Source organism: Fusarium keratoplasticum, chromosome 3 (assembly GCF_025433545.1).
Source record: "Fusarium keratoplasticum isolate Fu6.1 chromosome 3, whole genome shotgun sequence".
Taxonomy (NCBI): Eukaryota; Fungi; Ascomycota; class Sordariomycetes; order Hypocreales; family Nectriaceae; genus Fusarium; species Fusarium keratoplasticum.
This window is the reverse complement of record NC_070531.1, coordinates 3,716,372-3,737,007: the sequence shown is the minus strand read 5'-3', so window position 1 is coordinate 3,737,007 and position 20,636 is coordinate 3,716,372. Positions and strand designations below refer to the sequence as shown.

Below are 20,636 nucleotides of genomic sequence, written 5' to 3'. Positions count from 1 at the left end.
TCTCTTGCGGGTGGAGATGGAGAGTTCAAATGCCGGTCTGTAAGTTCAGGCACCACCAAGTTGATGCTCCCCCGTACACCAGCACATCCGCACGGGTAATATGTGCTTTATTGAGTCATGAATCATCAAGCTCGTCGTGTGGTCTTACAATAATGTCTGCCTCTTAAACAGACTCTGGTTGTGCATCACGTATTCACATCATGGTTTGTTCAACCCCGCTGGAGAGACTTGATACGGCATATATTTCTTACGCCTCGCCCCATCCATCTCGTAGCATTATTACATTCCGGCTGGCGGGAGGGACGATACCCTGAACACTCGAACGCTCAATGAACTCTCGGCGAATACAAGGAGAAGCACGTGTGGAATACACAAAACAGAGAATTCTCCCTTACCTGTCATTTCAAAGAAGGATTGCCGAGTGCCCTCTCATCAACCATCCGTCATCTGGCCACCTTTTCCTCGTTCCCTCATCAACATCAACCACCGCTAACATGAGCCACACTCCCGAAAGGGCCACTGAGAAGGGCAAAGACCTTTACACCGTGTTTCCCAAACAAGGTACCGACACTGCTGAAACCATGGAATTCATCAAGTCAACTGTCAACAATCATCACCTCCACCCCTGGACCGACGTCCATGAGCAGTTGATGTCGTGGACAGTCGAGGCCTCGCCGAGCGAAGTTACCCAGCTGGAGGGCCATGACGGCATTGATCGCGTGACCAAGCTTGAGATTCCAAAGGATCACAACAGACCGAAGCAAGATGATTCTCTAGAACAAAAGTCCACTATCTACCCTGTGGATGGTCAGAACCTGGATCAGTGTAACGTAACCGGTGCCTCCCTTAGGGCCCTCCTCAATGGTAAAGTAAATAAACCTAGGATATGGAACGGCACGGTTAAGAGCTGGACGGCCTTCTTGACCAAGGCTCAGGTGGAGCAAGTTGAGGTCATCGATGGCGTTAAAGTTGTGCGGCCAGTTTATAAGGGTAGGCGATGCTGCGTGGCTCGAGGACTTCGAAAGCCGTCGACTTCTCCAAAGGCATCAGGCCCTTTGGAAACACGAGGTATCATATACGAGACGCAGCAGAACGCTGCTCCTGAGTTGGTTGCCGTCAGCCAGCCGAGGTACGTTAGTTGACCAGCCTATGCCAGCGCAATGCTAACCAACCCTCACTTCCAGTACAATCCCGGTCTTACAGGACCTCTAGTACGACATTGTATGAGAGCCATGCAGGAGGAGGAGGCCAGGTGCATCACATCGAGACAGATGCAGCTTTCGTCTAGGAACGCCTAAAAATGAAGTGTACAAGAATCGCTCAGACAAGGGGGTACCCCATCACCAATTGTGGCTGCGTGATGGCTTCAACAAAAAGGTCAACTCAATGAGAGGAAGAGCAAACGGAGGCCAAAAGAAAAAAAAACATACAACAGCGGGGATTCGCTGGTCGTCACCGACCCAACTACTAATCCGCCCCTCACTGGCTTATCTATGGGAGAGCGGACGGGATCCCGAGTTCTCCAGTGGGTATGGTCGTATGTGGTAGAGAGGGACTGAAAGCCAGATTTTATGCTCCAGGCATTGGAAGCGATCAGAAATCTTGAGCTTCGCGTTGTGCAGGCTTGTACGACCCGACCCAACTCCTTCAAATTCTTCACCCAACGCCTATCTTCCGTCGCTATCTCTCTCTTTACAAATCACCTTCAGGTCAAACATAAGCCCTCACCCAGAACCGTCCGACTCGGAACCAGAGTCCGAGTCCGTCGAGTCTGTCGTCGCCTCAGCCGAATCATCACTATCTCCATCATCGGACCCTGCGAATTCCGGCCCGCGCTGATTAAACTCGTGATCGGATGGGTGAAAGAGGGACACATGGCGATGGCATTTAGAACAGTACCCAACATCTGTGCATGTCTTGCACACATATGCGAAGCCTCGAATGTCCTATTCAATGGCATTAGTAAATGTTAAAGTTGGCGATACTGGATAGGAACTCACCCATTCGCATGCGTCGCACCAGTAGTTCTGGTAGTAACCTCGCTGCGACTTGACCTTGTGTGGCTCTTCCACGTCGTCGCTCTTCTCAGGGTCAGAAACACCATTGGGCACGGGACCATGGGCTAGGAGAGCCATTGACTCCCTGGAGCATGCAGAGAAACGACCAATTTCCAGCGGCGTCCACTTCTCATCCCCAACGTTGGCCAGAACGGCTCTGTCGGCCCCGTTCTCGAGCAAGAGCATCATCACCTCCTTCTGCTGGGGTCTCTCGCTTGCATGCTCTTCATCTAGCCAAGAGCTTGGCCTACGGGCAGCCCAGCATAGCGGTGTCCACCCATCAATGTCTGGGGCGTCGATGGCTGTCTTGTCAGATAAGAGTGAGATGATCTTCTCGACAACTTCCTTGTGCCCCGACTGCGCAGCGAAGTGAAGCGCCGTTCGGCCCATTTTGTCCTTAGCATTGATGTCTCCCCCATTTTCGAGGATGACCTCAAAGTTGCGAATCCCGTTAAGAGCAGCAAGGTGTATTGGCATGCGACCCATCTTGTCCCTCACGTCGACTGTAGCCCCCTTTTGTTCCAGGATAAGATTGATGATGTTTGGCGTGGCCCTCAAGGCTGCCGCAATGATAGGGAACCCTAGCAAGCCGCCTTGTACAGTCACGTCTGCGCGAGACTCTCTCGGGCGAACGTGGGGCTGTTCTTCCTCGTCGAGGAGATAGCGAACCATTTCTTCAGGCGATGGAGCATTCGACTCTTCGCCTCGGAGAATGATTGCCTGCAACGGCGTACCGTTCAAGCCATAGCACGGCTGATTCACATTGGCGCCCTGCTGGACGAGAAACTTGACCGTCTCCCACTCTCCCTTCCGACAAGCCTGGCAGAGGGGCGATCCGTTCCATGGCGATCCACGGTTGATGCTGGCTCCTCTTTCAAGTAGAAGCTTGGCTCGGGCCAATCCGTCGACGGCAGTGATGGCCGCTGAGAGCGGTGTGTCTCGTGAACGAGTTGTCACTGCTTCGATGTTTGCCCCAGCATTGAGGAGACGCCTGAGGTTGTCAAGTGTGGTGTCCCGGGCATGAATAGCAGCGATGCCCTCCTCATCGTCACCCTCGTCAATATCGATTCGACCCGAGAACTCCAGAAACTCCTGAAGGTAATCTCCCGTGGCAGCTGAACGGACAAGAGGAACGCCGTTTGCTTTGTGCTTCAGGTTGGCTCCGGCTTCTGCCAACCGACGTACCATTCCGGCTATTCCAACTCTTGCCGTAACAGCAAATCTCATGGGGGTCCAGCCTGACCAATCTTGAGAGCCGCCATCATACTCCATGTCGACTGAGGCATTGTGCTGCAACAGTAGTTCCGCAGTCTCGTCCAAACCCCCATCCACCGCGTATATCAAGGCCGTTTGGCCGAACCGTCTGCCGAGGTCTGGATTGGCTCCCTTTCTAAGAAGGAGACGGAGAATCTCTGTCTGTTCGATGCCGAGCGTGACCGGCGTAAAATTTTGCCGGTTGGCTTGGTCTACGTTGGCGCCCCTTTGTAGCAGAAGCTCAACGAGCTCGTACCGCGCACGGGTAATCGCACAGCTCAGCGGATAGCTCCCGTAATCGTTAGGGATGGTGGGATCAGCGCCGTGGTCCAGGAATTTCCGGAGGGCATCCGTCCTAACGTCGTCTTCCAGGAATTCCACTGTGAAGTCCTCGACCCGGGCCGGCCAAATAACCAATGAAAACATCAGGGCTGTATCTCCCGCCTTGTTTTTAGCATTCACATCCAAGTCAAGTTCCAGGAACCGGTCTAGGATCTCCAGGAGCTTATCTTTAGGCGTCGTCTGGAAGATCTGGTGGAAGATGGGCATCTCCAGTAGCTCGCTCTTGGGGTCGGCTCCAGCAGCAAGGAGCATATTGCAGACCCCCAGGTGGCCACTGCAAGCAGCCCACCGTAGGGCAGTTCCATTGGGGCCGCAGATGTCGGGATTTGCTCCATTGTCAAGCAGCAATCGCACACACTTCTCGAGGCCGTCATCCGAAGCCACAACCAACGGCACCCATTGGAACTCATCCTCGGCCCTGGGGCCTGGAGGAAGACCCATGTTGGGATCAGCGCCCTTCTTCAAGAGCAGTTCCAGGGTTTTGTAATGCCCAAAGACTGATGCAAGATATAGAGGAGTAAAGTTATTGTCACTGGGGGCATCAATGTCGGCCTTGCCCTCCTCCAGAAGGACTCGAGCGACTTCAGTGTGCCCCTCGACTGCTGCAACATGAAGAGGTGTTCGTTCGTAAAGACCAACAGGGAACTTGTGATTGGCCCCATGCTTCACGAGAGCTTGCACAGTCTTTGGATGTCCGGCCCGCGACGCTTGGAATAGTGGCGAAGCCCTCAGAGTGAGTGTCCATTCAACTTCAGGATCAGGTGGGCATCCCAACCCGAGAATCTTGTCGGCAAAACGATCAAGGCCCAGCCACGCCGCCCTATAAATGAGAACCGGTGGCCACTCAATGCTACCAGGCTCTTCAGTCTTGGAGATCATCTGCTTCAACAGATCTAGCATCAAGTCCTCATCGCCAGAAGAGCTTGCAGCCTCGAGAGTCTTCATCAATTGATCGGATGATAGCATGTGCTCCTCGGTAATTTGTCGGACGATCCCGACATTCCCCTTGCGAGCTGCTTCGAGTAACCCTCGGAACACGTCTTGTTGATCTCGTGGCTTTACTACTTCGAGCAGTCCAAGGCCAGCAAGGATTGGAAACAGGGTTTCCGGAACATCGGCACTCTTCGTGATTTGGTTTGCGAAGGCCCAGTGACCCTGAGCCAGAATCCGAGCAAGATTTGGTGATTCTGATTCCGAGAGCGTGGCCGACAAGTCTGGACGCGACAAGCTCAGAGAAAAGTGATGTGTCCACGCCTGGAGGGCATAGGAGGCGAGGTTTGTTCGGTCCGCAAAAGTAGGCGTTTCAAAGGTTCTGAGGCTGACCCCGAAAGTCTCATCGAGGAGTTGCTCGATGCTGGAACTGTTCCTGGAAAGATATTTGAGACACAGCTCGGCTATGTCAGAATGGGCAGTCTCTTTTATCTCTTCCCACAGATACTTTGGCTCTCTAGCCGTCATTGGTGCAGTTCCCTCCCCGGCCATGAAGTTTCGTAGGCGAGGATGTCGGAATCTGACTTCATTCTGGTCTACCTCGATAACGCCAGCCAACCACTGCTGAATCTGGGAGATGAGGTTCTCTACTTCTGACGTTCTCGGGGCCACGCCACCTCGATCTTGAGAAGTTTCGAACGAGAGAACAGTTGCAAGTTCCCAGACACTGAGTGGTCTCACAGAGTAAAGCAGCCATGCGAAGAGACGGCGAAGGATGCCTTGCTCGGGAAACCTCTTCAACACCCAGTCCAACATCTCTCCAAGAATCTCATCGTCTTGAGATTTGCCCTGGGCGAGATTCAGGGGTGCAAAGAGCGTCTGGATGGACGTTTCTTCGGGCCATCCATCGTGCATTATGGCCTGCTCACGAATGATTTGCCGGGCGGAGGGCTCGAGCCTCTCAATCGTTTTCAGTTCCTCGTGGACCTTGGCATCATGGGAGAGGAGGTCAGGCCGGACCATTGTCAGACTTGCCAAATCTCTTTCATTATCGTTGTCGGTGCAAGACTCTAATCTCGATGCTGCAAGATCAATTGGTGTACAGACTGAACCTGAGAGTTCCTCTGTCAGGGCGCCGGGCTTGTGACTTGTCACAACAACTTTCCACGGTGTCTCGACGTTTTGAGACACGTAGACGAAGTTTTCGAGGAACTTCTTGCGAGATGCTGGGGTACATTCGTCAAAGTAGTTGATGACGCACATAACCTCCTCAACTTCATCTGACGTCCGAAACCGCTCAAAGAACTGGATGAGGTCGGTCTCTGTCCAGCCGTGCTCATTGTGTAGCTGATTGAAGAAGAATTCGAGCTTCTGGTTCAGTTTGGGGAAGTGGGTGATGATCTGTGCCAAGAATGTCGCGATCAGGTCTCTAATAGAGTCGCACCGGACATCCCATCGGTCAAAGGAAAAGTAGAGCACCAAGCTTCGCCTCTGATCACCCTCTGCATCTGATTCGAGGGAGTAGAAGACTTGCTCAGCTGCCTCTCGAACACGGTGGTTTCCATGGATGTAGAGGATCTGAGGCTCCCGATGGCTGAGCCAGGCCTGATACTCGGGGAGGTCCTTGAGAAAGTTGGAAAACTCTCCGGTCTTCAGTGGGTAGACAGGGGAGGCGAGGGCGAGGAGACTCCGCTCGTGGATGTACTGCTTGTCTTCCAATGTAAGGTTGATATCTGAAGAAATATTAGCTTGGTGGTCGACGTGAAAAGCAGGCTCACGAATGTTTGACGTCGGATTTAAGTGTAGGAAAGGAGTAGGGTGTGTGGAAGGTTGACCCTCCCAGTTGAGATCACAACACGTGACAGGGCCGTAACCTCAGGTACCATCGAACCAAAATTGGCACGTGAGTCGTCGCAACAGGGACTTGAACTTACCGCTGTCTATCTTCTTGATGTAGGTCTTAAGGTCTGAATATTTAGTGTCGCTGGGCTCGGGAAGGCGTCTTTCCAGCGGAATGCCCAAGGTAGCACTGTAGTTATCAAAGGCCTAATCAAGTCAACAAAGAACTGTCTCCAAGACGCCTACTAAAGATAGCCTTACATGGCAAATATTCGAGTTATCGGCTCCTTCAGAGTAAAGGCTGATGACTCTACTGCGTAGGGGGACCTTGGACTCGGCGAATAGGCCGTTGATTTCGATGACGGCATTCGCAAGCCCTGATATGGATGACACTGGCGGTCGAATTTTGGAGTCGCTGTAGACATAGTTGGTGAATAGGAAACGTGTAAGTCTGTCTTCCATATCAGTCTTGTTGAAGCTGCGATGAGGACAGCCTAGGAAGACCTGCAGCGGGTTAGGGATTTGCTCTGCAATCTGGAAACAATACTAGCTTACGACTAATCGGGACATTTCCGAGATGTCCCTCCACCGATACCCTTCGAGAGCTGCCAAAGCGAGTGCCTGTAAATATGGTCAGGTTTCTTACGCCACAATTTGAATGGAAGAAGGATGAACACCCACATCTTTGACTATGATACCTCCAATGTCGTGGCAAACAAAGAAGATTCGCCGTTTCTAAAATCGATCAGAATCCAAGTCCCCATAGAATCTTGAGGCCACAAACATGTTGTGCGTTCTGACGTCTCGCCTTGAGAGCTTGCAACAGCTTGAGGGCCATCTGGCGGATCGACGCGCGAGACTGGCGGGCGCGAAAGAGCTGCGAAGCATCGTACTGATAGGTGAGGATCCTGCATTTTGACGATATCCTCTTCATCCAGAAGGGGTCCTCTGCAGCTCGCCTCCCAGCAAATTTGGACACCCAGGCCGAGCTCCCTGAGCCAGGGCATTCTCCGACATCGCCCTCCCAGTCCCCGTAAACTCCAGGGACCACGACATAGCTGGTAAGATTCCGTCAGCAAGTCCTTGCTCGAATAGATTGGGGAGCTCACTCGACGGCCAAGGCTCCTTCGAAATATGGGCGGTGCTCAGCTTCTTCCACATCTTCTGGTTTTTCTTCCCATACAATGTGAAGGGGTGTGGCTTCTGGGTCAGGGGCTGAGTCTGAAGATGGAGTGGTTTTTGAGCCGGAATCATCGCCGGCTGGTGTGGCCTCTATTGCTACCGTTTCGTCATTGTGTTGATCCTGGTTGTCGCTGGTGATTGTTTCTTGAACTGGTCCAGTTGGTGGCTCTGGAGAAGGAAGTCGGGACAACTCCGAAGCAGCAGAGGAAGCCGCTGACTCCGAGTCTGAGTCTGAGTCAGGCATCGTGTTTGGTGTTGAAGGTCTACGACGACATTCAAACGAAGGAATCTAACGATTATGCACTCCGGTGAATGTCCAGAATGGACAGTGAGTAATGTGTTGCGTGATCGGGTAAGGAACCGTGAATAGGCGATCCTCCGAGCCGTGTGATTAAGGCAAGGTTTCCCGTCTTCACGAGATAATCCAAACGAGGTTGGAACTGAGGGGAAAGGCGCAGCTGAAAGCCAAGGTGCATTTGGTATGCAGAGTAAGCGCCCATGCCGTAGTGCCGCATACACAGCGAGCCCTAGCAAATCATGAAACAGTTGGCTATTTTCAACCCTGCAGCTCGCCAAGAATATATAGTGGCGTGGCACAGATGCAGGGGTTGCAGTGGGATTGGGGGCTAAATCCTCAAACTGGTGATGTGCGGCCCCTCTTCTCGACGGGATGTGGGATTGGAGGGCCGGATGATCAAGGACACAGTCAAGGCAACAGCCAGAAGAGGTATTCAGCCCGTGCGGGCATCCTTGCTTATACGCAGGGCTGAAGGCATAAAGAACCATGATACTGGTTCTTTGCTCGGCTGGGAGATATTGACTCCTCAACAAGAACATCATGAGCGACACCGAGACAAAGAACAACAACGACTACGATGGGGAGAGCGATGACGATATTGAGCTTCCAGAGGATTCGGACTGGGACGAAGATGAAACCAGCATCAGCATCGGACTGAACAAGAAGGGAGAAAAAGGCAGCGGCTATCGCACTCGGAACGACCCCTCAGCACCTTTCCAAAGAGCGACAGTGACTGAACGCCGAGGTATCATCCAAGTGCGATGCAAATCTCGAGAGGTCATTCATGGAGGCTTATCCCTCGACTCTGGAGAGAACGCAACTCTTCTCGTCTACGACCTGTACTTGGACACGACTAAAAGATCTCGAAGAATTCTCTCGGCAACACTCGAGTTCGAGTTCAGCAGCAACGTCCCTGGGGTACGAGCACCAGAGGTCCAAGCAATCGCCCCTGCTGGTCGTGTCACGCTGCTGTCTTCAACTCAGGAGGAGTCGCTCACTCGCGGGACTGAAGTCAACGCGGGAGTCAGCCAGTTTGCAGACATTGGTGGCACGGTAAAGTGGGAAAAGACGGTCAGCCGTACCACCAGCGATGACTCTCGTGTGACGGGACACATCTTCAGCGACGACTATGGAAGGGGAGTAGGCGCCAGCTGGGTACTTCACGAGAACAGCTCCATTCGGTCAGGAACGCCGAGCTTCATGCGCTGTGCCATCCTACTGAACAGGAAATACGACGAGGAGAACTTTGAGTGCAAGATAACGATCAACGCGGAAGCAGATTGGAAGTCGGAGATGGGGAAGCTGTTTGGGTCAACGCCAAAGGACGACCCTATCCTGTTTGATCCGACTCTTCCGCCGACCAACAAGCTGCGCAAAGAGTATGACATTGAGAACTTGGGGGCCGTTGATCTGGATGATTTCGTCGATATTGTGTTTGACAGGACTCTGAAGAAGAAGGTCAAGGACGCAGCCTGATAGAGAAGCCCGTAGCGAAACCAATCAGTTGAAGCGAGCAAGCGCTGGTATGCAGCATGTACGCACTGAAGCGGAGTTGTATGACCCATGTCTACAGGGCTGAGGCATCCTTGCCAGCTGACCTCGAGACCCCTGTACAACCGGACCACTGTTGGGTGCGAAAATGCCTCTCTGTGAACGAGGGGGGAGACGTTGCATTGGGGGCCAAGGACGAGGCTGGGGGAGGGTCGTGAACTGAGAAATCGGTGCTAGGTATTCCTGAGATGTAGTCGCGTCAAGTCCGTCATTCGATCAGTTGCCTTTTCTCCGTTCTTTTAGTGACCCGTTATACGTTGAGATACCTTCAGACCACGCCACCATGAGTCCCGCAGCTGATGATGACGATCACTTTGACGATCTTGGACCTGCAGAGTCCGACACGGAGCAGGCAGAGTCCAAGGCGGGGGATGATTCAAGTGAGGATGACTCTGAGAGTGACGACGAGGATCACCACAGAAAGGTCTCGGTAAAGGATCTCCTGGATGATATCCTCAGAAAGATCAAGAACGGGAAGCTCGACCTCACAAACAAGGAGGACTACATCAACTTCACAAACGGAGATGGAGAGCTTCTTGCGGCTGGTACTGGAGACCAGCGTGTGCCAACGGCACTGCACATAATGGCCACGATGGACAAAAAGGAGCTTCCAAAGCTCGACAGCAAGATGCAGCCACTCATCGAGTTCCTCGCAAGTCGTCGAGATTATCTCAAGATCCAGGATCGATCAGGCCACACGTCCTTATCTCTAGCCATCGAAGCAAAGAAGGAAAAAATGGTCCAGTGGATGTGCGATGCTCATCCAGACATCAGCTCCATCCTCTCCATCCCGAGCAACGACTTGATGAACTGCCTTCACGTTGGCGTTGACAAGAGGGTCAAGTTCCTCGATCTCCTTGTAGACAGGGCAGATCCTCTCACGCTCGCAGCCAAGGACGCCAACGGAAACACGCCGCTTCACATCGCAGTCGAGTACAAGAAGTGTAGGCGGGAGCAGCTTACAATCATTGAGCGTATCGTCAATAAGAGCGACCAGGCGATTCTCGAGGGCCCTCCCCTTGGTGACTTCAACAAGGAGGGCATGTCGCCTTATCTTCACCACAAGGAGACAAAGCAAAAAGCTCGGGAAAGGGAGAAGAGGAAGGCTAGAGAAGAGAGCGAGCGTGAAAAGGGCAGCAGTCGCCGTCCAAATCCTGGCAATGCGGATGAGCCGAACAGAGAAACGAGACCGGATCAGAGAGGCAACATGTCTTCTTCAGGCTCACGGGTCCATGGGCCTGATCCCGGAGTTCCAGACGGGCGACTCAACCAGCAGCTAGACTCCCGTACCAAGTATGGAGGAAGACCAGTCCCGAACCCGTCCGGGTTAAACTCGCCCATCATCACTACAGCACCGAGCCTTCCGTTGCCTGAAGAGAAGAAGAAGTCTTCTCGTTCGACGGAAAGTGAGAAGAAAGAGGGGGCAGACAGTAGCCACAAGTCTTCTTCCAAGGTAGACGAGACGACTGTGAAAGCAGTGGAGCGTTTTTTGAAACTTCATTACCTGCGTTCTCGGAGCTATGGCGTGGCCATGGAGATTCTATACGGGCGCAACACAACATCAGGTAAGATTTTTATCATGGATGTAATTACGGTATCAGAAAAGGCTGACGTGTCGCAGAGCAAGAACTATACTTTGACCTGTCAGGCGACGTCAACAGCGGAACCATCACCCAAGCAGGTCTAGAGAACCTTTTGTCCAAGCTCAAGTTTGAGGATATTCTCCAATACGTCGCCATACCTAAGCTCAGCGTACAAGCAAACCGAGCCGGCGAGCGATCAGGTAGTCGAAGATCAGCCAAGCCAGACGGAGCCGGTAGACGAGACCTGTGCTACGTGTTTGATCGTCTGCGCAAGAAGGGAGTCAAGACCATCCTCAAGGTCTTTATCGACGACTCATCCATGCCGGCGCATAGTGATGAGGCTATTGAGGATGCACTCAAGTCTATGGACGTCGAGGTTTGGGATTGGAACAAGACTGACTTGTGTACCGAGGTGATTTACAAGGTTGCCCCGAAAGCACGAGGGGTACACCTCTACTGGAGCGGGAATAATGCTGTGCTCAGAGGATGGAGTGAAGAGGGAGGTCTGAAGAAGCTACGAAGTCTGAAGACGGTACATCTTCACATTCAACAGGTGTGTCTCATCTAGTTGGTGTTTCACGGATGTCTAACCTGAATAGGGCCTTGAATCTAGCTCTCGCACACAGCAAAACGTCAAAGAATTTCTCGAACGCATGAAACGACTCATGCCCGACGTCGACGTCTTTAAGGACGGACCAGTCGTCCGCCGTGGAATAGCTGATGTCAGCACCACCCGAGCTGAAGATCAAACTGAACATTCCAACAAGCACGAGTGGATTCAGTGCATGAAAGAGTTCCGCAGACTTCTATTTGACGCTGAGAGGTACTACGATCGCGGAAAGATTGAGGAGAGCATCGAAGAGCCCATCAAGATTGCTCTGATTGATGATGGCGTGGATATCAAAGACCTCGAGTACTCGTTTATCGGTGGGCGGACGTTTTGCAAACGTGACCCTGAGCACAACCTGAACGATCCTTATTATGTGTCTAGTACTGGACACGGGACTATCATGGCCAAGCAGATCCATCTGTTGTGTCCTCGAGCACAGTTTTACGTGTTGAGGCTAGAAGATCATCCCTCAGATGAATCAGCTCGGCAGATTACCGCCAAGAGCGCAGCACAGGTATGCAAAGCATTGCACTGCTTAACACTGCACCAGAAACTAACTATTCTTCTAGGCTATTCTTGCGGCGGTGAGAAAAAAGGTGCACATCATCTCAATGTCCTGGACCATCGATCCTCCCGAAGACGAAGAAGAAAGAAGAGCTCTTGAAAATGCCATCACCAAAGCAGCCAGTGCCGACATCCTCATGTTCTGCTCAGCTTCAGACCAAGGAGCCAAGCACGTTGCCACCTACCCTTCCAAGGCGACACCCAAGATCTTCACCATCGGCGCGGCCACGGCTTCGGGAACCGTCGACAGCTGGGTTGGCAACATCAACAACATCAGCTTTACCTTCCCCGGCACCAAGGTCGAGCTTGATGGCGGCCCTACCGATACTGCTGTTAAAGAAGTTACAGGTTCTTCAGTAGCTACAGCGTTGGCAGCTGGTTTAGCTGCTTTGATTCTCTACTGCGTTCAAGTACGAATCCTCCTCGCCACAGATCCTGTAGAGAAGCAAAAGGCCCGCAGAGACTTCCAGTCGCTCCAGAAGCACGAGAGCATGATGAGGGCGTTCAAGGATATCGGGACGACGGAGGAGAGCAATCACAAGTTCATTGCCGTGTGGGAGGTGTTTGGGAAGAGGGTCGAGGAGAAGGAGAGGGTTGACCAGGAGGATTGGGTCAATTTGATTGCCAAGGTTGGAACGACGCTTTGTATGAAGGTTTAATTGTACCACGTGTTATACCTGCTCAAATGCACTACGGCTTGGGGTGTGGCCCTGCAGTTGCCTTGATGTGGGTTGCGTCATGGCGGAGGACGGCCTCGACCCGTCGTGTCGAGAGACAAGGCTCCCGGTTAGAGCTGACTTTAATGAATGAAATCTGCGGGCTCTCAGTGCCATCTATGGCGACCCATTTAAACAGGCATGGTGATGATAGAGATTCATTCAGTCAATTTAAAAGTCAATGATACCAGCTAATAAACGACCATGTTACAATACACGAAAACCACGGATAATTCGAGCCGTGGAGTGCCATTATCAAAATGAAAGTGAGAAAGACCAAGGAATGATAGTGCTATAGAATGAGTATCGTACGCCTCAAGTACTGGACCGAGAGCTGATCAGGAGGTATGCCCTGAGGAAGGGTTCTCCAGTTCATATAGCCCACTCGGTAGAAAGCCTGCTGTTCAATCGGCTGATACAGAATCAGCCCCCTGAACCGGAAGTAGGAGACGTCTCCTCAATCGAGAAGCAGTAGAAAGAAGAATCGTCCCTGTGCGTCTCTCGGGTGCATCACCTTCCTAACGGCTTCGTTCTTCACCCAGTGATCAAAATCTCCCAGGTCTGGCTCACTCAGATGCGACATGATCTCGTCATCCTCAGCGTGCTCATCCAAGAACATCTGTACGGCCAGGTGCGGATCTCCAGGGACCGAGAAGCCACCTTTGCTTGAATTGCCGGCGCCATATACATAGTTGATCTCGAAAAGATAGCCGCTAATGTTGATGACGCCGCCTGCTGAAAAGCCGTCCATGCCCTTGTTGCAGAATGGCGAGATCCGTTCGACCGAGGCATAGCATGGTTCCCGAAGTAAATTGGAGTACATCTTGACATGAAAACCCCCCGCAAGCGAGGTCCAGCTCCAAGACGGCCCGGCGTAGACAGCTGATCGTTGTGCAGGAGTAATAGTTGCACGGGGGGTCATCTGTGTTGATGAGACTCGCTCAGAATACAACAGTATCCTTCTGTCAAGCATGGGTAAGTGTTTGAGGTTCGGGATGTTTTCGAAAGGCACAAATGTCTCAGTACTAACTCGGCAATAAGAATACTATGGAAGCTCATATAATGACGAGGCGATGTTTGCTCGAGAGATGTGTCGAAGGACGATACAGCACCAGCCAACGATGCCCAGAAAGCAGAGAGGGGTAGAGGTATATCAAGAACAACGCAATGAAAGTAATCCAGCCCCTAAAATCGGGACCATGATCTATTTGGCTGTGTTTACGTGTGACTGCGTGTTAAACTCGGCAGAACCGCATGGTAAGATGCCACCGTACGCATCAAGTATAACGATCAGTAACACAACTAGCTATGATAGATTTTGGCTTTTGCAAGGGAGATGGCTCAACCATTGTCAATATGCACATTGGGAAAGAGTAAGAATAAGCTCACAGAGGTAGTGTCATACTCATTTTCTTGTGGAATTCCACAACGCTGTCGAATACCCTTCAGACTTTGGCTGGTTCTCAAGTCACCTCACCGTTACATAGTACGGAATGGAATCATCGCTCAGTTTCAGTTTCTCAAACCCTCTTAGCTAGTTACTGCCATTAATTGCTCCCTCAGGAGTGAAGCGTTAATGATTATACTTCATAAATCAAGGCCGATAGACTTATATCGCATGATGGTTTCTCTAGGTGCTTAACTCCAAGTTTGACCTTGGTTCGAAATACCATGCCCCTAGCCCCCATTAATGGTCACACTATTCCCTCGCACCAATAGCCCTTTCCCGTCCACCGCACGATTCCCAGTATTTATCCATTTTCTCCTGGTTGTGAACCTTCATATCGCTCTTAGTGATATGATTATATTCTTGACCTCCCATTTTAACATTGTCCCATTGAATAGTAAGATTAACAGTGTCGCCTATGACTTCGTGGTTGATGATTCTCATGGTTTCATAGTCTTCATTTGAGTCGAGGGTTCCAGTACTACCTGCGTCAAAGCCAGTTAGCATATTAGAGTCGCTAGTCAACACTAGGGTCTATTTCTCGCGTCGAGGTAGGGTGAAGTTATGTTCGTCGAGGCTAGAAACAAGGTGACAAAAATGAGTAGTCGAGGAGCTAATACCTTGAGCTGTAGACATGTTGGATGCCTAGGTCGAGTCGGTCTTGGTGTGCTCTTCATAATGACCAGTAAAAAACTTATCTCGAGCCTGGGTAATCGTTCTTTTCATATCTTATCGAGGATAAGGAGGGCCGCAGCAATTTTATATGTCTGGAATACTATGAATCGCGGCAGAGTGTTAAAGACGAGTGATCACATCACAAGTTTAGAGGTATTAAATTGGCTCGACATTGACCATCGAGGCTATGATAAAGAGACTGGAAACTATAAAACGAGACGAGACGAGATGAGATGAGACGAACCAAAACGAAGTAATAATAAGAAAATGTATTAATATAGCCAGCGAATCCATGCGTCCTCAACCGAACCTTATTCAACTAAGAGCTATAGGGCATAGAACTGACCTAAGCTCAGTCGATATGTTCTTGGTCGGTAACAGAGGAAAACCATTATGCCCAAAACGATGGATAGCATACGCCGCAATTTTATATGTCTAAAATACTATAAATTACGGTAGAAAGTTAAAGACAAGTACACTACATCACGGCTCTACATCGCCCGTCGAGGCTGTGACAAAGAGATACGAAACCGCCAATAAAACAGTGATAGGAAGTCGGATTGATACAGTCAGCGAGCCCATGCGTACTCAACCGAACCCTGCTCAAATAAGAGCTGTAGGGCACAGAACTGACCTGATGCCAGTCGACATGTTCTTAGTCGGTGACAGACGAAGCATCATGCTCAAAAGAATGGACAGAATCGGACCCAACGTGTACGACATCAACGACCTAGGTATATCTAATATTAATTAAGCCCCTAATTTTCTAATCAGAATATCAATGAGGCATTCTTGAAAGGAATCAAAGCCAAGATAACCGCCTGAGTGTAAAAGCCTGCTCGATCGACAACGCCATCCGTCAGAATCCCAACCGAGCCCTTCTTGTTCTTGGAGTTTGTCTGTCCAAATATCTTGTCGTCTGCATGTCCCAGCTCCACGCCCTGCCTCAACAGCTCACACGTCTTCTCTGGCAGAAAGTATCCCGCAGTTCGAGCCCGTCCTAGCTTCCCATCCCTTCCAATGACGACAATCCACGCAAAATTAAAGATGGAGCCGTCACGAGGCTCGACTCCTCCCTCGATTCCAACCCAAAAATCGGCGTCTGGTAGTTCCTTCTGGGCGTTTCGTGCCCTGTTTGTTGCTCCAAGGAGGGTTTCTTCGTCTGAAAAGGGTTGTTCGGCGACGTGAGAGGGAACGCTGATGCCCTGAAAGTCGTATGAGTCTGGCAGTAGTTGAGCGAAGCCTTCGCGAGTTGCTTTTGTTTTGGGGATGCTATTGGAAGCGATCACCACAATTTTCTGAGGAGTAGCCATGTTTTCTGAATAGGAAAATTTGATGTCTTGTTGGAGAATGTCTTGACTGAGAGGTAGCTGTGGTATAAGTAAGAATAGATTATGATAAAGATTGAGCGGATGACTCATCACACCGAAAGCTGCGGGATTTTCAAGGTGTGCTCTCCGTTCTCCGCTCCACGGTCGTACAATCACGTCAATGAGGTGATTGGTGAGTGATTCACAATATGACACAGGATAACAACATAAGACAAAGAGACACCGGTTGATAACTAGATGCCTATTTTTAGCACGTACTTCCTTGCATCACGAGTATAAGCTCCAGTAACAGATGATAAATTTAGCAGCCCTCTTGAGAGTCCATATACTTCCAACTTCTTAACCTATATCGTGACAGAATTGTCTTGACCGGCGTGGCAACTATATCCAGGCGGCTTCTCAAGAAACCGTGCACTCATCTCCCCCGTTCTCAAGATCCCAGCACCTTGGCCCAATCCTGCTTCTTCAGCCAATCCGCAACAGTCCCCAGCTCAGGAGGCGAGTCCAGCTATGAAACGTTAGACGATGTCAACTAAAACTCGGCAGCACTGTCAACTCACATCCTTTGGGTGAAGAATATCAGGATCGTTGCGGCCCTCAAGCCCATACTCATTGGCGAATGCCCAATTCTCCAGAAGCTCAGGCTTCAAGTCAGGCGGGCAATCGAACCCAAACTGACCCATAGGAAGCTGAACAGTCTTGGCTTTGTAACCAGTCACTTCGTTAAAGGTAGCCACGACTTCACGCAGTGTAAGCCACTCCCGCCATCCCATGACGCTCTTTCCCGGTGCCTCGTTAATGAGAGTCTTGGCAATCGGCCCAGTGTCCTCGTCTTGCGCGATGAACGGAAATTTGGCGTCGGGGTTCAGGTTTGACACGAATTGAACACTGCCATCTTCCCTCTATGCGGTATCAGCGATACTCTCTTTAGTACAGAACTACCAGAATTGCTGACCTTGATCGGCTGAGACATTGGATGATCAGTGAAATTGCTCAAGAAGAAGCCGCCCTTGAAGATGCTAGTCTTAGACCACAAATCCGGGTACTTCTCCTTCGCATAGTCCTCAGCATCGGCCTTGGATTCATAATGGTAGATGTGACTGTATTTCCCGCCAGTCAGTTTCGCCGCATGTGGTAGCGACGAAATCACCAGGCGGATCAAGCTAGGGAGTTTAGCAGCTACATCAATAGCATTGTTGAGCTGCTGCGTCTCCCGTTCCTTGGCCTGCTCGTTAAGCGGCTTCCCAGGGTGTGCGCTGGGTTTGCCAGCCAGCTCATTATAGATGGCCCAGAAATCGCTGACGAGAAAGATGGCGTTGGCACCTTCAAAGGCCAGGACGAGAGAAGCCGGATCGTCTAGGTTGGCTTGGACGACGTCGACTCCACGGCCTTGAAGAGCTTCTGCTTTAGGGCTTGACGAGCTGCGGGTGATGCCTCGAACCCGCCAATTGGGTTCATTGAGAAAGGTGTCGACGACGGAGCCTCCTTGGCCTCCCGTGGCTCCGATGACGACGATGAGGTTATGGGTAGTCATGGTTGGTTGTTAGTTGTTGGTTGTTGGACAGCGTTGGTGGTAGTGCAAGTGGAAGCGTGTTCAAAGCTGGCTGATGATGTCCAAACTTGGGTCATTCCCCAACTTTATATACCTCTTAGAAACAATTACTTAGCATATGATTTCTAACATCATCCCATGATTGCCAAGTAATCACAACGTTAACAGAGCAATATCGTCGTTAAATGCCAAGCCCAGCCTATCACGGCCCCACTAAAGTCCGCTCCGTGGCCGCTCTCTATATCCCCCTTCCGCTCCATCCCGCTCTCACTCAGCATCGTCCTCTTCACCTCAAACATCTGCAGCCTCATTGCAAACATTTCCGCTTTTCCCCTCCTTGTTCACCCTCAAAACCAGACACATCAGCGGAAAGGAGCGGACTCACTCCTCATTCGACATGACACCCTCCAGGGCCCGTCATGCCTGCGAAGCATGCCGGTAAGTGTCCGCTCAGACTCCCACTTGGCCCGATCGGCATACTTGTTCACCTAGGCAATATGAGTACGCGAGTGAATCCGCTAATAACTCTCCCTAGACGTCTCAAGAGGAAATGTAACAAGGAGATGCCTTCGTGCTCACTCGTGTGTTCCGCACCAGCATCTTACACCGTAGACCCGGCCACCCAAGACTAATTGATGCCCAACACAGTGTATTCGCCTTGGCAAGGTTTGCGACTATTCCAATCCCAGCTCGAGCAGAGCTACAGAAGCTGCAGGCCTATACCCCCTGTTCGAAGACCCTAGCTGCTCGTTCCCATCATCCTTCTTCATGGATGCACACCTCTTTACTCCCTTGAACACCACCAACGCTTTGACAAGGGGCCCTACATCTCGCTTAAAGCTGATCACCTCGGACCACCTGGCCATCGAAGAGCGAGGGGCTCTGCACGAAGCATACTTTACTTCCATGCATCAGTGGCTTCCCATGATCAGCGAGAAGCGACTACTAGACGCTCGCCTTGCCTTGCATGATGCCTGTCACGATCTTCTCCTGCTTTGCATGAAACTCTGCATCATTCGTGTTGACAAATCACCGCCTTCCCAGCATCCTTTGTACTGCTTGGCAAAATATCTCTCTTCTTCCGCCGAAAACGAAGGCCTGGCCTCTCTTCGACTCATCCAGGCGCTTGTTCTTCTTGCTGTATATGAGCTATCACACGCAATTCATCCGGCTGCGTATCTCACCATCGGTCGCGCAGCTAGGCTGGTCATTTTGATGGGCTGGCATGACAGAGATGCCCAACAACTGTTCAAGCCAGCCGATACATGGAGTCTACTGGAGGAGCAGCGCAGAACCTGGTGGTCCGTTTTCATACTCGATAGGTAAGTCACTATGTCGACTTCTGTCAAGAGCCACGAGCATCAGCGCTGTGGCTAATACTCTTCACCAGAGTCATCAACACAGAAACCAGCGGGCTACCGTTTGCCACGCCAGAGCCAAGCCCCGATGAACTCCTGCCAGTGAACGATGAAGACTGGGGCAGAGGAAAATCAATCCCCAGCCAACCACTGTACACGGCATCCTTCAGCACCTACGCACCTCTCGGCTGCTTTGCCAGGACATGTCAAGCGGCTCACATGCTCGGCAAGGTCATCAATAACAGAGATGCCAAGCAGAGATCTTCACAAGAGGCTACAGATCTCCTCACCGAGGCCCAGGGTCTTCATCAAGCACTGGCCGCTCTGAAACTCTCCATCGAGCAGACCGCAGGCTGTGAATCTGGCGAATCCGAGTACCCCCTGTGGAGCGCCATCTCCATCTGCGTCTCAGCCCAATCCCTCTTGTACAGTTCGTACGGGTGCCCGGATGCCCCAGGCACCGCGAGTCGTGCACGATTGGCCCTGGACACAGAGATGCAAGGTCTCAGCGTAGAGGGGTTGCGGGTCTTGGCCTCCTCCACAGGTCCTAGACTGGCCCAGATTCCAACTCAGTGCCCTTTGATGGCAAGATGCTTCTATGCTGCCGCGGCTGCATGTGCGTGGTTCATACGCGAAGATGGTGAGCCAGAAATGCGAGTCGCCTTGAGACAGATGGTGAGCAGCTTGACGGTGCTGTCGACGCGTTGGGCTATTGCAGGTTCGTGTTTTGATGTTTCATTTCTTACATGACTGACAATGTCAAATAGGTGAATATCTTGCCTTGCTTGAACAGAGTGGAACCTTGAACCTTGTCAACACTGAGCCTATCATGGTTGATGCTTTCTCTCAATAGGTAAGGCCCAGGGGGGTTAGGACTATCTGTTTACTATCTATAGAATATTAAAGACTATTAGGTCCTACATGTAGTTAGGGTTAAAAAAATACTAAAATTGTTCAAACTATATCTTAATTTTAAATTTATTAGCGCTCTTAGTATGTATTTAGCTATCCCTGGGGAAAGCTTAGCTGAAGGGTTTATACTAATATTAATATCCTGTCTTTTTCTTAACCTGCGCGGGCTTGAAAATGTCTTGATTTCCTCTTTTTAGGTTCCTTAAATCCTATGGTTGGACTTAAAACTGCAGCATGTTGGTATAGACTGGTGATGAATATGATATTGGTATATACCCCTGAAATCCCAACGCTTCAAAAAGAACAATGTGCCTGATGCTATTCCCAACGCCTTGTATCTAGTCAACTGTTGGTGGCTTGAAGACCGAATCACCCGTTGGCGGCAGTCCCGCAACACGACCTCTGGTCTGCGACATCAGCTCATACCAGTGGCTA

General features: G+C 51.1%; 7 protein-coding genes across 7 annotated transcripts; 4 read left to right on the top strand and 3 right to left on the bottom strand.

Annotated features, from left to right (window-relative positions):
• Positions 1-494: 494 nt before the first annotated feature.
• Positions 495-1,288, top strand: NCS57_00447600 (uncharacterized protein; the record flags this gene model as incomplete). Its single annotated transcript, XM_053054436.1, has 2 exons — positions 495-1,129; positions 1,204-1,288. 2 exons carry the CDS (start codon positions 495-497, stop codon positions 1,286-1,288), a joined length of 720 nt encoding a protein of 239 aa, XP_052916596.1.
• Positions 1,289-1,724: 436 nt separating this feature from the next.
• On the bottom strand, positions 1,725-7,848 carry NCS57_00447500 (uncharacterized protein; the record flags this gene model as incomplete). The annotated part of the gene is made up of 8 exons (XM_053054435.1): positions 1,725-1,946; positions 2,001-6,316; positions 6,518-6,629; positions 6,684-6,926; positions 6,978-7,043; positions 7,104-7,157; positions 7,207-7,480; positions 7,532-7,848. 8 exons carry the CDS (start codon positions 7,846-7,848, stop codon positions 1,725-1,727), a joined length of 5,604 nt encoding a protein of 1,867 aa, XP_052916595.1.
• A 594-nt stretch (positions 7,849-8,442) lies between these two features.
• NCS57_00447400 (uncharacterized protein) lies at positions 8,443-9,378 on the top strand (the record flags this gene model as incomplete). The annotated part of the gene is made up of 1 exon (XM_053054434.1): positions 8,443-9,378. The coding sequence occupies one exon, from the start codon at positions 8,443-8,445 to the stop codon at positions 9,376-9,378; it is 936 nt and encodes a 311-aa protein (XP_052916594.1).
• A 358-nt stretch (positions 9,379-9,736) lies between these two features.
• On the top strand, positions 9,737-12,869 carry NCS57_00447300 (Peptidase-S8 domain-containing protein; the record flags this gene model as incomplete). The annotated part of the gene is made up of 4 exons (XM_053054433.1): positions 9,737-11,018; positions 11,075-11,589; positions 11,636-12,160; positions 12,216-12,869. The coding sequence occupies 4 exons, from the start codon at positions 9,737-9,739 to the stop codon at positions 12,867-12,869; spliced, it is 2,976 nt and encodes a 991-aa protein (XP_052916593.1).
• Positions 12,870-15,818: 2,949 nt separating this feature from the next.
• On the bottom strand, positions 15,819-16,364 carry NCS57_00447200 (NTPase-I-T domain-containing protein; the record flags this gene model as incomplete). Its single annotated transcript, XM_053054432.1, has 1 exon — positions 15,819-16,364. Exon 1 carries the CDS (start codon positions 16,359-16,361, stop codon positions 15,819-15,821), a length of 543 nt encoding a protein of 180 aa, XP_052916592.1. The 5' UTR covers positions 16,362-16,364.
• A 445-nt stretch (positions 16,365-16,809) lies between these two features.
• On the bottom strand, positions 16,810-17,913 carry NCS57_00447100 (NmrA domain-containing protein; the record flags this gene model as incomplete). The annotated part of the gene is made up of 3 exons (XM_053054431.1): positions 16,810-16,887; positions 16,940-17,281; positions 17,335-17,913. 3 exons carry the CDS (start codon positions 17,911-17,913, stop codon positions 16,810-16,812), a joined length of 999 nt encoding a protein of 332 aa, XP_052916591.1.
• A 437-nt stretch (positions 17,914-18,350) lies between these two features.
• On the top strand, positions 18,351-20,142 carry NCS57_00447000 (Fungal-trans domain-containing protein; the record flags this gene model as incomplete). The annotated part of the gene is made up of 5 exons (XM_053054430.1): positions 18,351-18,369; positions 18,424-18,512; positions 18,580-19,253; positions 19,322-20,007; positions 20,057-20,142. The coding sequence occupies 5 exons, from the start codon at positions 18,351-18,353 to the stop codon at positions 20,140-20,142; spliced, it is 1,554 nt and encodes a 517-aa protein (XP_052916590.1).
• Between the last annotated feature and the right edge of the window lie 494 nt (positions 20,143-20,636).